The sequence below is a fragment of the Myodes glareolus genome, chromosome 8, assembly GCF_982192425.1.
Source record: "Myodes glareolus chromosome 8, mMyoGla1.1, whole genome shotgun sequence".
NCBI classification, from domain to species: domain Eukaryota; kingdom Metazoa; phylum Chordata; class Mammalia; order Rodentia; family Cricetidae; genus Myodes; species Myodes glareolus.
Genome location: NC_142033.1, coordinates 42055909 through 42073607, shown reverse-complemented (window position 1 = coordinate 42073607; position 17699 = coordinate 42055909). Strand labels below are relative to the sequence as shown.

Sequence of the window (17699 nt, the reverse complement as noted above, 5' to 3'; positions counted from 1 at the left end):
ACACACAGGACAGAAGGATACACATCTTTATTTTTTAAATCATGTCAATGGCTCCCCATTACACCCCCCCCACATTAGATCATCACTACCAGTCAGCCAGATTCTTTTGTCTTTTCAACATGTAATTATTTTACAGCATGTAAATTATTTCATAGGTCCTTTTAATGAACAGTATTTTGTCCTTAGAAAAAACAGCTCTTAGGGCGGTCAGATGCCATACAAGCCTGAGTTGGACCCCAGGACCTATAAGTGGAGAGAGAACTACAGGCACTCTCGCATGCAGATGTACACACATAACCAACCAACCAGTAACCACTCTTTAACTACTACAGAATACTGCGTTCAAAATGAGTCAGTAAAATAAGACATCCACATGAGTCAATGGGCTGAAATACAAAAAGGTTTTAGCCAGGTATGGTGGTGCATGTCTTTGATCCCAGTGCTCTGGAAGAAAAGACGGGGAGATCTCTCTGGTAGTTCAAAGCTAGGCTGGTCTACATAGAAAGCTCCAGACCAGACAAGGTTACATGGTGAAAATATTCCTCTCTCTCTTTCTGTCTGTCTCTCTCCACACCACACACACACAGAGACACACACACACAATATTTTTAATTTCAGTAAGCATTGTAACTTAACCAATCAACCAGAATTTATAAATTGATTATGTATTTCTATGCATCCACTCTAAACTGCTGATCCAAGTCAGCATAATAATGTTCAGTGGAACTCCCGCCATTTAACAGGGGGTATTGGGACATCTAGCACTCCCCCACTGTGCTCAAAGGCAGTTTTCTCCTTTGCTCTGACTGGAAAGCAAATATGGGTTCTACTTCCATCTTACTCAACACCCCAACAATTGTGTCTCTGTGCTTAGCCTTACCATAGCCATATCGATTCATCGTTCCCAGCCCAATACCAAAGGCATCAGGAAACAGCGAGAGTGCCTACACTTAGTGCCACTTTTTGGTCTGACTGTAATAGAGACTGTACATGAAGACCTCCTTTGTACTTCCCCATGTCTATGCTTGGAACCTTCCCATCGCGGGCAGGGTTTTCCTCACCCAAGAAGCTGCAGAGACTGCCTACAAAGCTGGAAAATGGTCTATGGATCCAGGGCAAGCAGGGAAACAGGCTTTGGGCTGCTGAGAACTAGAGTGTTACCAAGAATTAACTTTTCTGGGCTGGTGTGGTAACACAAGTACTCCAGAAGCAGAAGCGGGCAGATCTCTGTGAGTTCAAAGCCAGTACAGAGTGAGTTACAACACAGCCAGAGCTATACAGAGACCTTCTCTCAAAAAAACCAAAAAAATTAAAAACTGACTTTTTCTTTCCCAAATACTGGCATTCCCTTAAAAGTAAAAAACTGAGCAAATGCTGCCATTCCACATGTTTACAATTGCTTCTAGCTTCAAACCTGGCAATACTGTATCCAGGTGCTTTAAGCTGGGGGACCCCAGGCTGGGTGTGGAAGTGACATTGGTGGTCCTAGTAAACCCAAAACAGTCTGGCGGCTCCTCCATCTCCCATGCCACAGAACAGCACTTTCAAGTCTCCCTGACTCTGACACAGCAGCCTCCATTTTATAAGGACCTGGGATGGCACTGCACCCACCCAGAAAACCCCTCAGGAAGAAAGGAAGTTTGTGTTGCTTTAAGTCACTCTGTGTCGGAGCAGCAACAGGAAACTAAGGGTGGAACGGGGGCTCCTGCCATGAGCTAGGAAGAGAGAATTTAGGGAGAACTGGGACATCACAGGACAGGAACTGCCCCAGCTTTCCGCAGTGACCGGGGTAGGCCCAGAAATGAAAATAGGATTCTTCAGCAGGCTTCATGGTTATCAGCAGATCCCTCACATGGTAATAACTTATCAACTGTAACAAACTGTGACAAACTCAAGCACTGTTGAACTTCTTTAAACTTTCCAAGTGTGTTCACTTTCATGACCCGAGTGGCAGCTCCTGTCGTGCCAATCTGTGTTCCCTATCCCAGACGACTAGACCAGCTTTCTAGTAAAACAGGTTAAGTAAGACTAACTCATTTCTTTATGAATACTGAAGATTACCTATTCTGAAGAGCAAAGTTATTCCACTAATACAGACACACTTCCAGCACCAACAAACAACAGCAGTCTTTAAAAGATGTACACACTTTAAGAATGCTCTCAAGGGCTGGAGAGATGGCTCAGTGGTTAAGAGCATTGCCTGCTCTTCCAAAGGTCCCGAGTTCAATTCCCAGCAACCACATGGTGGCTCACAACCATCTGTAATGAGGTCATGTGTCCTCTTCTGGCTTTCAGGCATACACGCAGAAAGAATATTGTATACACAACAAATGAATAAATAAATAAATATTTTTAAGAATGCTCTCAAATCATGACACATCTGCCATCTGGCTGGTCTTTTGAGAACAGAACTCAGGCCAAGCGGCAGGAACTTAGCCAGATCATTCAGCTGATGAGCAATGAAGTCCAGTCACCTTCAAGTGCAAACCATCCCTACAGGGTAGCAGAGTGACAGGGATGGCACTAACCCCGCTTACCTAAGACTCATGTGCAAGGCCAGGTCCTGAACAATCCGGTCATGTTTGCCCGTAGATGAATGCTTCCCCAGCCAGCTTGGGAAGCTGGGAAACTGAGTCATGTAGCCCCTCATCAACTCTCCAGGAAGAACACTGGCATAAATGGCCTGGAGAAAATCAAACATACAGTCCAGAATTTAAATTGGTATAAAGTTGGGTCCGATGCCCCAACATAAACCATTTTTTCCTCTCTGGACAGGCATGGACGCGAGGGAATAATTGAGACACAGTTCACACATCAATATTGGAAGGGAGTCTTAGGCTTTATTTATTTTTGAAAATCACCCACGTTTATTTTTTAACTAAGGTGGAAGTTTATTAACATTTGTTTTTGAGGTATTCTTTAGCAGCTTTCATCCCACTGTGAGGTATAAAGAGGGTGGAAACAACCCAAATGCAGCATGTGAAGATGGGGGTCACTGCAGAGTGATTTAGAGCAGAGAATCTTCACTCCGTAAGAGAAAGAGATCAAGCATACATAAACATACACACATCCATCTCCTGCCATGTCATACCTTGTACCACTCAGCACTATTTAAGCAAGGAGGCCATCACCAGACACAGGCTCCTCATCTCCCAAAACTGTGAGCGCAATGAACTGTTCTTTCAATCTTACCTAGTTTGTGGGCAGGACATGATAGCAATCAGAAACAGACTAGCAGTTCATGGATGAAGAAATGGCCCAATGCCTAATTACAGCACCCTCTCCCTGTCCTAATTACAGGTATGGGAAGTTTCTCCCATAGAAAAAACAGAGTAGAGACTAGGGAGCCAGTTTAGGTAAAGTGCTTGCCACCTGCGCTTGAGGACCTAAGTTAGATCCCCAGCAATCGTGAAAATTGTAATCCTAACACTGTAAGAGACAAGAAGATCCTTGGGACTCAATGGCTGTAACCTAATCAATTCCAGGCCATCATCTATTATCTTGGAGCCATTAAGAACATACTGCTCTTCCAGAGGACCCTAGTTTAGCATCCGCACGGGGCTGTCTCCAATACCAGTTCCAAGAAGATCCAATGAACCTGCCTCCACGGGTACCTACACTAGTGTGCACATTCCTACACACACACACACACACGCACACACACGCACTCACTCACACTTGTATACCTTAAATAAATAGGTGAAGGCTGGAGAGATGACTCAGTAGTTAAGAGGGCTCACTGGCCAGACATGGTGGCGCATACCTTTAATCCCCGCACTAAGGAGGCAGAAGAAGGAGGATCTCTGCAAGTTCAAGGCCAGCCTGGACTACAGAGTGAGTTCCAAGACAGCCAGGGCAACACAGAGAAGGGAAAAAAAGTGCTATTTCTCTTCTGGAGGACGTAAGATCAGTTCCCAGCACAACTGGTTGGTTGTGTGACTCACCTCCAGGGGATTCAGTGCCTCTTCTGGCTTCCACGTGCACTCACCCACACACGACATACATTTACACAGACAGACAGCCACACACATGTACACACACTCAGAAAACTAGGCATAGTGGTACACACCTTTAATTTCAGCACTTAGAAGGCAGAGGCAGGCAGATCTCTCTCAGTTCAGGGACAGCCTTATCTATAAAGAGAGGTCCAGGCCAACCAAGGCTACATAGTAAGACTGCTCAAAAAACCAACCAAGCAAAACAAGAAGCAAGGCAGATGGTACCTGATGAATAATCCCCAAGGCTGACCTCCGGCCTCCACATACATGTGAGTGCACACACATATAGCAGTGCAGTGCACAGAGATGAAGTGGGTGGAGAAGAGGGAAAGAGACAAGCAACCCTGGTCTAAAACTGTCTCAGAGTCATCCTTGCAGCCTTGGCCAACCAGCCTCAATCTACCTTTCCCTTCCCAGAGGAGAGTATCACAGCCCAGAATCAGAGAGGAATGTGGCAGCTGACGGCAGGGAGACCAGGTGAGAGCAGACTGAGCTGCCACCCGAGGGAGGTGCCAAGGGGAAGGGTGACTTCAGACGTCTTCTCTGCGCAGCATTTTCAGTCTGTTGAAGACTTTAATTAAACTTTCCACAAATGTTGTATCCTGCCTTATTCTACTAATATTTTCTCCCCAAGTTCTCATCAGATAATCTCTACAAACTGGTTTAAAGGTAGAAGGGCTTTTACCAGGACAACTTACCATAATTCACCATTCTCCTGTAGCTGCCATGTCCACTTTTCTGCAGTGTTTCCTATCAAAACTAATGCTTTGGGAAATATTTTATATAGTGTTTTTCTGTGCTTAAGATTATTTAAGATAAAATCTCAAATGTACAACTACTAAGGAAAGAAAACATTTTTGTACAAATTTTGTAAAAATAAAAAGATAAAAAAAAGGAGGTCTTGGGGGGCGGGGAACGATGGTTGAGTAGTTGAGAGCACTGGCTGCTCTTCCAGAGGTCCTGAGTTCAATTCCCAGCAACCACATGGTGGCTCACAACCATCTGTAATGAGATTTGGTGTCCTCTTCTGGTGTGCAGGTGTACATGCAGACAGAACACTGTATACACCATCTATACTTCAAGAATGAAGCATCGTCTTTTTCTTTTCAAGCAAATGTATGGGTAGAATTAAAAGAGGGCAGGGAGGGCTGGTGTGGGGACAGCCACCTGGAAGAGACTGGCACAGGACTGCCTCAAGTCTGAGACCAGCCTGGGTTACAGAACGAATACCAGACTAACTAGGGCTCCACAAGACTCAAACAAAACAAAACAAAAAAACAGAAGAGGGCAGACTTTCTGGAAAGCTTTGTTACTCGGACCAGTAATACTGCTGAATGGACACAAAATTCAGAGCTATGGCTATAGATCCATGGTAGAGTGCTACCTTGCATGTACAAGGCTCTGGATTCCATTTCTAGTATGTATTCTCACATGTGAGAATACTTTTAAAGATTAAGTGTACATTAATCTGTTTTCATAGTACCTAATAAAATGGATTTCTGCAGCAATGAAGAACCTTACCATTCCTGCCCTGGGTGCACTTTTCCAGGCAGGGCTCTGAGCAGTGACCCTCTCAGAGAGCCACAAATGCACAAAGATTCTTAAGGTAAAGCAGTAAATAAGACTTCTGATGCACACCTGTGGCTGGAACTGACACCTAGAACACTTATTCCCATTCCTCCGTTTACATGAAAACACTTTTTAGCAAATAAAGACAATAGTGACCAGAGTTTTTTTTCTCTAAACAGACTATAATTTTGCCTCAAAAGACTATAGAGATAGTTCAGCAGTTACAAGCACTGGCTGCTCTTCCAGAGAACCTGGGTTCAGTTCCCATCACCCACATGGTGGCTCACAACCATCAGGAACTCCATTTCTAGAATATTTGATGCTCTCTTCTGACCTCCACAGGCACATGCGTACATACAGGTAAAACACTGATAAACATAAATAAAATTATTTAAAGAAAAAAACTAATTATAGGAACCACAAGAATCTTTCTTCAGCTGAAGTAGGCCCCACGCTTACCTGTGTGGGCAGAAGACTCCAGTTCTGCTTACTCCGGACCTGACTGTCCACTAAGTCACCGTCACATATGCTGTCTGCCGCCCGGCTTAAAAGCATCAAGTGCTTTTTCATGTCACCCCTGCAGAGAAGCGCCAGTCTGAGTTACAACACTATCCACTCCAGCCATTCTGCACAAGCACTTGGTCTCTGTAGTGCTGGAAGATCCTGATCCTACCCCTCAGTGCCCTCAGCGCTTACCCTGCAGCCACAGGCTTTACATGGAGATAGTTCTCCTGAACAAAGAGGGGGGCTATGGAATAGTCATGGAAAAAGAGATCCGATTTGTCCATCAGTGACATGTGTGCAGTCTCCTCTCCAGCTGCAAACACCTTCCGGGCAACATCAAATGGACCCTGCCAAGAAAGGGCACAAAATGACTGAATGACCAAAACCTAATACTGGTAAAGAGACGAGCAACAGGAACCTTCACTGCCTGCTGAGGAGATGGCACAGCACTCTGGGGGTCCCAAATGAACAGTTTAAGGCACCTTTATCATCACTGTCAAAATCTGGAAGTACTAAGATGTCCTTCAGTAACCAAACGGGTAAATAAACTAATACACGTCCAGGCCTTTGACTATTACTTCTCAACAATTTTAATAAAAAAAAAATACCAGCTAGGAATGTTGGGATATAACTGTAATCCCAGCACTTGGGAGATGGAGTTCAAGGTCAGCCTCAGCTACACACTGTCTAGAAGCCAACCCAACTGAGCTATAGGCCACACAATTTCAAAAGACCAAATAAACAAACAAAAAGGACAGGAAAAGGAAAGAACAGTTGGTCAGTCCACTAGAAGACAGGACAGAGCCTTAAATGTACACAAATGTACTCTATGGAGTGAAAGGAGTCAATTTCCAAAGGCTACATGCTGTATGGTTCTCACTATATAATGCTCTGGAAAAGGCAAAGCTATGGAGATGGAAGAGACTGGCGGTTATGAGCCAGGCGGTGGTGGTGCACACCTTTAATCCTAGCAATCAAGGGGCAGAGGAAGGCAGATCCCTGTGGTTTTAAGGCCAGCCTGGTCTACAAAGTTAAATTCCAGGACAGCCAAGGCTACATAGAGAAAACCTGTCCTGGAAGGGAGGAGGGAAGAAAAAAAAACTTATAGCTCTAATTATAATTTCTGACTAGTAAAACGGAGCACAGAGGCAACCGACAGAGACCCCTAGCTGTGGAGTTAAAACTAACCATCTGAAACACGTAATTCCCAGCAGTAAAAACCTTGCAGGCCATGAATGCATGCAGAAGATATGCTGAAAAAGCCACTCCGCAAGATGAAGCATGGGCCTCACTTAAAACACCCCTTCCTCAGAATCTGCAACAGATGAGGACCATGCCTGTCCCACTGCCTACAGGTCTGACAAGTCCTTGGGCTCCACAGGTTCAACACAGGAGGAGTCCATTATGTCTACAAAGCTAGTACAAGCAGAACAAGAAACATTTCAACTTCAAACTAGGAAATGGAAACACATTTTACCAGTTTGATGTCCTTCTTGGCCCTCTGAGAATCAGTCTTGGCTTGGTCATACGTTAGTGCCTTACTTTGTGCACACCACATACTCATATTATGTAAAACCTACAAGAAACATAAATAAGATGAGAAAGGGTTACTATTCTCCTACCCTGTACAAGTTTGAAGAATGAGGGGGCAAAGAAATTAACAACTGTCAAGAACTGGAGAGATAGCACAGCAGTTAAGAGCATTGATTGCTCTCCCAGTACCCATATGGTAGCTCACAGCCATCTGTAATTCCAGGGCCAAGGATTCTAATGCCCGCTTCTGGCCTCTGCCAATACTAGGCACACAAGTAGTGCACACTTACATGCAGACAAAATACCCATACACACAAAATAATAAGATTAGAAGAGTAACAACTGACACATAATATATAACTCACCTGTCTGACATCTTGATTAGCTCCCAAAATTATTTCATTCATGGCTGGAGGGGGGATCTTCAAACCCTCTTTAAATGCAATAGACAGCATCGCACTCTGAAATTGACAAGGAAGGACAGCGTCACTGACCTTTTTAACTTACAGCATCTAAAATTCTATTAAAATATTTGTGAGATACTTTGGAAAACTGACCCTTGAGCTTTCATTTAGCAATCATTGCATCTTGGATAAACTTCACTGGCTACAATATTGACATTGCCTAAAGTTGAAATCAACCTTTATGTAAAGATGATAATGACATTTAAAAAAGAAATTCTGAACCAGCGCGCTGGCTAGTTTTCTATAAACCCAACACAAGCTATAATCATCTGAGAAAAGCAAAGGGGATTGAGAAAACACCTCCATAAGATCCAGCTGTAAGGCATTTTCTTAATTAGTGATCGATGGGGGAGGGCCCAGTCCACTGTGGGTGGTGCCTGGGTTCTGTAAAAAAGAAGGTTGAGTAAGTCATGAGGAGCATCACTCCTCCACGGTCTCTGCACCAGCTCCTGCATAGAGGAAGGTTCCTGCTTTGTGTGAGTTCCTGTCTTGACTTCTTTCTATGGTAAACAGTGATGTGAAATGTAAGCAAAAAAAAAAAAAAAATCCTTTCCTCCCCAAGTTGTTTTTGGTCACCATGTTCATCACAGCAATAGGAACCCTAAGGCAGTTAGCAAGATCGCTCAGAGGGTAAAGGCACTTCCCATCACACCTGAAGCCTGAGACTGATTCCTATGTGGTACAAGGAGAGAACGGCCACCCAAAGGATACCCTCTGACCTCCACACGTATACCCTACTGTACATGCATGGGCTCACATGTGTGTGCACATGGACACAGAGACACACACCAAATAAATGTGGTGGGTTTTTTTTTTTCATTTTTTTAAATTACAATCATCATACCTTAATCTGTTCAACCCGAGGTCTTTGGAAACGAAGATCAAAACAATAATGAACCAAAGAGCGAATTTTGGGATGATTTCTATCATTGCACATACAAATGATAGGGATTTTAGTATGCTTTATCAGGCCTATGAGTTCCTAAAAGGCAAATTGGGAACATAAAAATCATTATTTTAATACTATTTAATATATTTTAGTATTTTTAAAAAGCCCTCAAATGCTATAACCCATATTTCTTAATCTATAAAAATCAACAGAAAAAAAAAAGATATAATGCTGTCACCTGAATTCCGCCCCTGTCCTCACTGCCTGCCATGCCATCGACCTCATCCATGATGAGAGCATGCTTCGAGCTTACCGAAGGAGCTGCTCCGCCTGGCCAAGGGTGAGACAGGACAAAAACACAGCAACACTGTTCAAACTGCTATTCTGCAGAAAGTTCTAAACATATTTTAAGTTTCAAAAACTGCAAATGTTAAACCATGAGAAGAAATTCTCCCAATCCTTCCACAGTCCCAGTTTCTCTTCCCAGCAGCTCCCTTAAAATGTGTACCTTGTGGTTCTTCACTTAATAATTTGTGGTCACTGACCCATTCCCCCTCCCATCCATCAATAACACTTCCTTTCTCCTAAGATTTACTTATTTTCCAGGCAGTCGTGGCGCACACCTTTGATCCCAGCATTTGGGAGGCAGAAGCAGGTGGATCTCTCTGAGTAGGCCAGTCTCATCTACAGAGCGAGTTCCAGGACAGCCAGGGCTACACAAAGAAACCCTGTCTCAAAAAACAAAAATCTAATAATAAAAAGATTTATTTATTTTACGCATATGGGTATTTTGTATGCATACATGTCTGCATACCAGAAGGGGGAATGTCCAACCTCAAGAACACTTCTTTTTAATGTAATTTAATATTCTACTTTACAAATGTATAATAATTTAGTTTATTAATGAAATCTAAGATACATCCAAGATTTTGCTATCTCACACTTATATTTAAATATCCCCATATGTATGTATGTGTCTATGTGTGTCTGTGTCTATAGTGTGTGTTTATACCATTGTGCACATATTAAAGTATAATGACAGCTAAATTCCAGAAACTGGAATTCAGAAATCAGAAATTATGTATGATTTAAACTTAAGGAAAATGCCAGATTGCCTAAGAGTTGAATTAATTCTTCCACTAGTCATATAGAAAAAGTAACATGGAGAGATAGCTGTCAGTGCAGTGTTTGCAGTGCAAACACAAGAACCTGAGTTCAAACCCTATAATATACATAAAAATTCTTGGGTGTAGTGATGCACACATCACACATCTCACACACACACACACACAGAAAGAGAGATTGTGAGTGAAAGGACTTTTTCTGAGCAACTTTCAACAAGTAATTTTCAGCATTAAAAATACCAAATAAAATGCCAATTAAAAAAAAAAAGAAAGAAAACAAAGTTCTGAGTAATTCTCCACAGGCATGTGGATCCTTAACTAATACATCTTCACTAGTCACAACCTGAATATCGTGGGCCCTTCCACAGATATGATATCATCTAGCTCGAAAGGGGCCCCTCATTCTTCAAGGCTTTTTGAACAAATACATCCTTTTACTGGTATATTACAGAATGCCCCAATCAACCACAGGCCTTACACAGGCCTTTTGACCTCATATATCACACTGTATTTTTCATTTATTTTCCATACTCCTTTATGGGATTCACCTGCCAATTATCTAAAATTACATACAAAATGAAAACTGTGTTACTCTGTACACATTTTTATCACATTCTCAGAACCCTCTAAGACTTACAAGGGTAGTAACCACTGCTCAGGACACCCCAGGATGCTTACACACAGCAGTACTCACTACAGAACACTGAAGTGACTTGTTCTTAAACACATCTACAGTCGCAGTTCAAAAGGACACATACTTGTATAAAAGCCTTTGATGCTGGTGTTGTTCAATGACTCAGCAACAACTGATTTCAAACTGTTCTTACTTCGAGTATCACTTGCATTTAATTCCACGTAACTGTAGCCCAGTTCCTAGTAAAAATATTGAAAATTGTTACTATCACAGTGCAAATGACCCTCGAGGCGGGGGGGGGGAGGGGGGGATCATCATTAAGGAACACAGAGTTTCTAAATCACATAAAAAAACACAAGTAAAAATATTAAATATGATACAAATAAGCAAATTTAATATTCTTCATAGTTTAAAGATTCTTTTTTTTTAAAGTAATTTTATTAAATTATAAAAGTTTCCATTTACGCCCCTCTTCCCAACACCCTCCCACTCCCCCCTCCCTCTCCTCCTCCCTCTTTGTCCCTAAGGGCAGTCAGGGTTTCCTGCCCTGTGGGAAGTTCAAGTTCCTCCCCCCTCCCTCCAGGTCCAGGAAGGTGAGTATCCAAACAGACTGGATCCCAAAAATCCAGTATATGCAGAGGAAACTAGTCCCAGTGTCATTGTCAATGGCTTCTCAGAAAGACTCCAGGCCAGCCACATTCAGAGAATCTGGCCACATTCAGAGAATCTGGTTGGATTACGTGCTCGTTCAGTCGCAGTCCAACTGGCCTTGGAGTTTAAAGATTCTTGAAACAACATACAGACATACAACACACACAGAAGTTTGCTCTTAAAACCACAGCTGGTAAGCTAGGTACAGTGGCTCATACCTGGTTATCAGACCATCTGCCACAGCAGCACAGTGGTCAAGTAACCCTTAACTTAATAATGGTTCTAAAGAACAAGAGTGGGAATGCAAGGAGGGCACCAGGACACAGACACAGAAGGTCAGACTAACGCTAGAAAAAGGGCAGAGGAAAGCATGGTACACACAGGTCTCTACAGTGCCTGCAGCTACAGCATCTACTGGGGGCTTAGGAACGTTTAAGGGGAAATAGATGTTATTACACTAGCCAATAGAATAGTAGGTTTGGGGGCAGTTGTTTGTTTTCTTTGGCTTTTCTGAAACATTCTATGTGTCCTGGAACTCACTATGTAGACCTGTCTCCCCAGTGCTGGAATATAGATAGGCATGCACCTCCACACCCAACCAGAATAATATTGTTTTTTAAAGGATGGAGTGACAAACATCGCTAGAGCCAAAGAACTCGCTAGGAAAATATACACTGTAGGTTTACACACAGCAATACATACAGAGCACATGCACACAAGAGCTATGTAATCACTGCAAGGTTTTACCTTTCCAGCTACACCCACCTGACACACAAGAGAAGCTGTAGTGGTTTTGCCAACACCCGGGGGTCCAGACAGCAATGCTGCCTTGAAACTGGAACCATCATCTTTGCTGGAAAGTTTGCCAAATTTTGCTGCTAGAGGAAAATAAGTTCCAGAGCATGAACACGCACCATCTAGCGGACTCCAGAAGAGCAGGATCATTCATGAACTGCTCAAGAGCATCCCAAAGCACAAAGGGACAGGGCAGACCCACTGCACTACTGAAAGCACATCATACACGTAACTGAGCTTTAGGCCACTGTGCCAATGCATACCTCGGCTCCATGCCTTTTCCTCATGGGCCCTGAGCACTCTCCACGGTCTCTCACAGGCCTTCGGATCTTGGGACTGGTCATTCTTTCTGGCCAGTGTCACACACCGAGCTATCTACTTGAGCTCCAAAGTCTCCTCAAGAGAGCTGACATCCTCTTCCCTGACCACACCGCATCCCCAGAGCTCCCTGTACTTACCCCTACAGTAGTACTTGGCACATGCATTTAATAACTGGCTCTCTGGGAGCTCCTGAAGGGCCTACTTTGTCCACAGAAGCTCCACCAGGGCCTAGTACTGCACTTGGGCTCTGAACAGTTTCTCAATAAATACTTGCTGACAGATAAATGAACCAACCATGAGCCTTTTGCCCATGTGTGCAACTGAGCCTTACATGCGACAGACACACATAAAATAACAAGTTGTGAAATCACCATGTTTTTTCTCTTCGGGAGAACTCTTATGCCAGTTTCTGAGCCAGCGCAGCAGTTTGTTGGCACAGCTCTGGTCACCTTGCTGTCCGATTATGTGCTTGAGTGAGGTGGGCTTGTACTTATCCACCCAGAGCAGGTTCTCCACCTTGTTCCCGCTGCTGTCCTCAGCCAGACCCTGAGCCCTGCTGTGGCCAGACATCTCCTTCACTTCCTGCTCCGTGAAGTCCACGCCCCTCTGAAACACATCTGCTTCCTTCTTCATGGCCTTCGCCGGGCTGCACTTTTGGGGAGTCAGTTTGTTCTTTTTAGACTCTGATTCCTTCTTGGTTGGACTAATTTTTCTTTTTCCTTGGTCATTTTTTTTGGGTGTTTGCCCCAATTTGGACTTTTCTTTCTTCATCTGAAGAGGGAAGATTAAAAAAAAAAAAAAACCTGAAATGCAGAAGATTGCTATCCTGCTACACATACCCCAGAGGCAAGGTGACATAGCCAAGTGAGCTACTCCGCCTAGGATGCTCCTGTCACAATGGACTACTGCAGTCACCACATCCCACACTTCACAAACATAACAGCATGTACAGAAAGCCAAGAATGCAGTAGTCATTTTTAAAATGGAAAGATGGAGCCATGGGGTAAACAGCAACTGCTTGTTTTAAAGTTTCTTGACTACATAAAGCTAATGTTTCCTCAAAAACTTGTATATACAAAGTCAGAGCGGCACTGTATTGGATGGTACACACACATTACAGCCATAAAATGAAAAAACACAAATATCCACTGCGGAACTTAGCATAAACAAAAAATTACTGAGATCCACACAATGAGACATTATTCAATCATAAAAGTGACTGAATAGTAATACATACTACAACTTGGTATGCTGTGAAGCCATTACAAAAAGTGAAAAGGCTAAAAACAAAAAGCTACATATGGTATGATTTTACTTATATTAAATGTCCAAATTAGGAAAATCCATAAAACAACAGTATAGTGACTGCCAGACAAAGGGTATGACAAGCAACTATGAATAAGTATAACATTTATTTTTGGAGGCAACAACAGTGTTTGGAATTAGATGCAGTAACTAGGCTAACAAGATGGCTCAGTTAATGTTCCAAGTTCAATCCTCAGAACCTACATTGTGGGAGAACCAACTCAAGCCAGTTGTCCTCTGACCTCTTCATGCATGTCATGAGACCAAACACATAAAATACATACAATCAAAAATAAATAAATGTATTTTTTTAGTTAGTGATGATCACTGCACAGGTATGTATTATGCTTTTAAAAGGTGACTTTTTAAGGAATGTAAGTAATATTTTAATTTCTAAAACAGTTAAATGTCTTCCAGGAATGCTAGACCTTATGAATGGCCATTTAATGTAGTGACATTTATTTGTATTTCAATAAATAAAGCTCGCCTGAGGATCAAAAAAGTAAAACAGCCACACTGGCCAGCCTTATAGACCAGACAGAATGGCACACACCTCTAACACCAGTAGCCATACTAGATTGCCAAGGTGGTAGTGGTGCATGCCCTTAATCGCAGAACTAGGATTAAACAGAAGGAGACAGCTCTCAGTCCCGGTCTCATTCTGAGGTTTCCTGGAGGCAGGATCATCATTTTCGGACTGAGGTTGAGGTAAGAGCCAGTGACTGGCTGCTTTGCTTTTCTGGTCTTCAAGTTGAACCCCAATATCTGCCTTTGAGTTTTTATTAATCGTGCTTCAATTTAAGGGAAAACATTTCTGGAGATTCAAGGTAACTGTCCACTAAGGAAAGTCATCAGTTACAAAACAGGAAGTCATTCCACTCATGAAGACCGCAGACACTATCTCAACCAAGTAATCAAGACATATCAATATCATGAACATTGAGACACACCAAAAAGAACACAGTATCACCCTGCGTTATTCTTGCCAAACTGGGTAGCACAATCGAATCAGAGAAATGTCGCACAATGCCACAATAGACATTCTATAATCAACTGACCAGAAGAAAGTAAGGAAAGAGAGAACTACCCTTGGTTGGAGGAGGCTGAGACAGCACAAGTCAATGGAGTGTAGGATCCTGGAGCAGAGAGAGGACAACAGGAACAATGTGCAGTTGGTCATGAAGCAGCAACATTTACTCCCTACTGGTGGCAACTGGACCACGGTCACAGAATCCACATCATTCCCCGGTCACACTGGTGACGGTCCTAAGGACACTAACCTTGCCTCAGGCACTCCTGAGTCCTGCAGTGACTGGCAGGTGGAGAGCAGAACCAGTGTGAGAGCACGAGGAGACGCGCGCGCGCGCGTGCACACACACACACACACACACACACACGCACGCACGCACGCACGCACACGCACACACATACACACACAAACACAATGACAGGGTCAGACTGCGTCCATCCTGTCCCTCGCCTACTCTACTGTCCTGTTTCCCCCCTCTGTTGAAAACAGAGACTAGTTTCTGTCATAACGAAAAACTCCTAATAGAGTTCTCACTAAAGATGCTGATAAACTCCTCTTTAAAAAACAAAGAACAGAAAACAAAGCCTTCAGACAGTAACATTTACAATAAAGTCAATACAAGAATACCAAATATGAACTGAGGACATAGCTCAGCAGTTAAAAGCACTTACTTTCTGTGCAGGACCTGAGTTCAGTTCCCAGAACCCATGTCAGGTGGCTCACAACTGCCCATAACTCTATTTCCAGGGAAAGATGTCCTCTTCTGGCCTCATAAGCACTGCATTCATGTGCATGTGTACACACAAAAAAAAATTTTTAACAGTGTGGTCAGGTGTGGTGGCACGTGCCTTTAATCCCAGCATTCCAAAGGCAGGGGCATGTGGATCTCTGAGTTTGAGGTCAGCCTGGTCTACGTACCTCGCTCCTTACCAGCCAAGACTAAGTAAATTGCTTGAATCTTTTAAAAAATATATGGAAAATAAGTATGAGTAGATATGTTATACAGAACACACTATTTGCTACCTTCCCTCTCTCTTCCCCTGAAAGACATCCTGAGACACAATCTTCCAGAGCAAGAGGAAGTAAGGTGGTACAGGGGCATAGCTAACAATACTGTCTACTATGCATCTCCATCAAACAGGAGATTTATATGCCAACTTCATTAAACCAGGCTTGTCTTATACACACCTCAGCTTCAGCAGCTATTTCATACTTGGATTTCTTGCCTGGCATAGTTCGAATCAGATCCAACAGACCATCTTCATCAAGGATTTTTGTTCCCAGAGCTGCTGCCTGTTGAGTAAAATACAAGTCATCAGAACTCCATCCAAATCACTTCATTCTGTAGAGGAAAAATTATTTTAAGGCCTACTGGTGGATGAAGAGCCATATTGCAAATATGAATAACAGTAGAATTTATCTTTAATTATTTTTAAGATTTCATTCTATGAGTGTTTTGTTCATCTGTGTGTCTATGTACTATGAATGTGCCTAGTAACCAAGAAGGTCTAAAGTTGGCTTCAGATTCCCTGTAACTGGAGATATGGACAATTTTGAGTGGCCAGTGGGTTCTGAGAATTGAATCCAGGTCCTCTCCAAGAGCAACAAGTGTTCTTATCTATGAGCCCTAACACTGGAATTTAAAAAGAAAATCACCAGTTACCATTATGGATGAAATCTAGTACTCCAGTAATGAATACATGAGTCAAGAGAGAGGTTATAAAGCTCTAACTGTTTTCCTAGTTTTAATTTTGTGTGGAGGCCCAAAAATGTGAGCCTATGGCCGCTTGTCTGATAGAGAGTTTGGAGGTTGCTTAAAATGGTTGACAAGTGTAGTTACACATCCTGACTCAGGATGTGGTTACTGGGATCTTTTGGCATAAGTTGGCTCATACAAGTAGATCCATTCCATCCTGACTGATGGTCAGGATATGCAAGTGTACTTCTGCTCCTTCTTTTGTAATGTGAGGTTACCTGGGGAATGGCTGCCTTAGGATGCTTGGTCTAGGGTAGTTTCACTGTCTAAGCAACACAATGCTAATGATTTGATGCCTCAAAGTGTTAAAGCAATTAACTGGTCGAGTTGTCCTTTGCATCATGTTAAAGATGCAACATGTGAAGCTTCACAGTTTCAGATTGGTTATTACAACTATATGCAAGCTCCCCTGAGATATATAGATGTATAGTCTTTGAGCCTGGCTAATGTTACTACCTAATGTTTGTTCGTAAATTCTTTACGTACAGTTTTAATTTTTAAAACTTACCATTAAAACTGGGTGATAGTAGTGCATGCCTTTAATCCTAGCACTCAGGAGACAGAGGGAGGTGGAGCTCTGTGAATTCAAGGCCAGCCTGGTCTACAGAACTAGTACCAGAACAGCTAAGGCTGTTGCACAAAGAAATCCTTTCTCAAAAAAACAAAACAAAAACAAAAAACAAAGCTACACAGGGAAACCCTGTCTCAGGAAAAAAAACAAAAAACAACAAAACAAAACAAACAAACAAACAAAAACCTAACATTAAAAAGGAAATAATGGGGTTTGGGGTGTAATTCACTAGCTATGTGTGCTAGGTGCACCAGCTAAAGGACCTGAGTTCAAACATCCAGTACCTACATAAAAAGCTGGATGTGGCTGCATATGTACCTATAACTGCGACTCTGCAAGATAAAGACAAAAGTGGGTTCCTGGACACCAATGTAGCCCCAGGTTTCAATAAGACTATCTCAAAAGAATAAGGTGGAGAATAACAAAAAAATATCTAACATCTTCTCTGGCCACCACACAAGTGCGCACATTCATGGGTGTGTACGTGCACAAACACACACATGATTGAAAGGTAAGAGGATACTACAGACTTTAAGGCCAGCTTGGACTATGAGG

At 42.7% G+C, this 17699-nt stretch overlaps 1 protein-coding gene across 1 annotated transcript in view; it reads right to left on the bottom strand.

Moving 5' to 3' along the window:
- The window catches only part of Rfc1 (replication factor C subunit 1), an 80078-nt gene that overhangs the window by 4462 nt on the left and 57917 nt on the right, over positions 1-17699 (bottom strand). The window contains exons 13-23 of the mRNA XM_087909480.1: positions 16006-16110; positions 12854-13253; positions 12132-12244; positions 10840-10954; positions 9196-9287; positions 8913-9050; positions 7970-8065; positions 7549-7647; positions 6264-6418; positions 6027-6144; positions 2538-2683 (exon numbers count right to left, since the gene is read on the bottom strand). Of these exons, the coding sequence (XP_087765606.1) occupies positions 2538-2683; positions 6027-6144; positions 6264-6418; positions 7549-7647; positions 7970-8065; positions 8913-9050; positions 9196-9287; positions 10840-10954; positions 12132-12244; positions 12854-13253; positions 16006-16110 (1577 nt within the window). The remainder of the gene's footprint in view (positions 1-2537; positions 2684-6026; positions 6145-6263; positions 6419-7548; positions 7648-7969; positions 8066-8912; positions 9051-9195; positions 9288-10839; positions 10955-12131; positions 12245-12853; positions 13254-16005; positions 16111-17699) is intronic.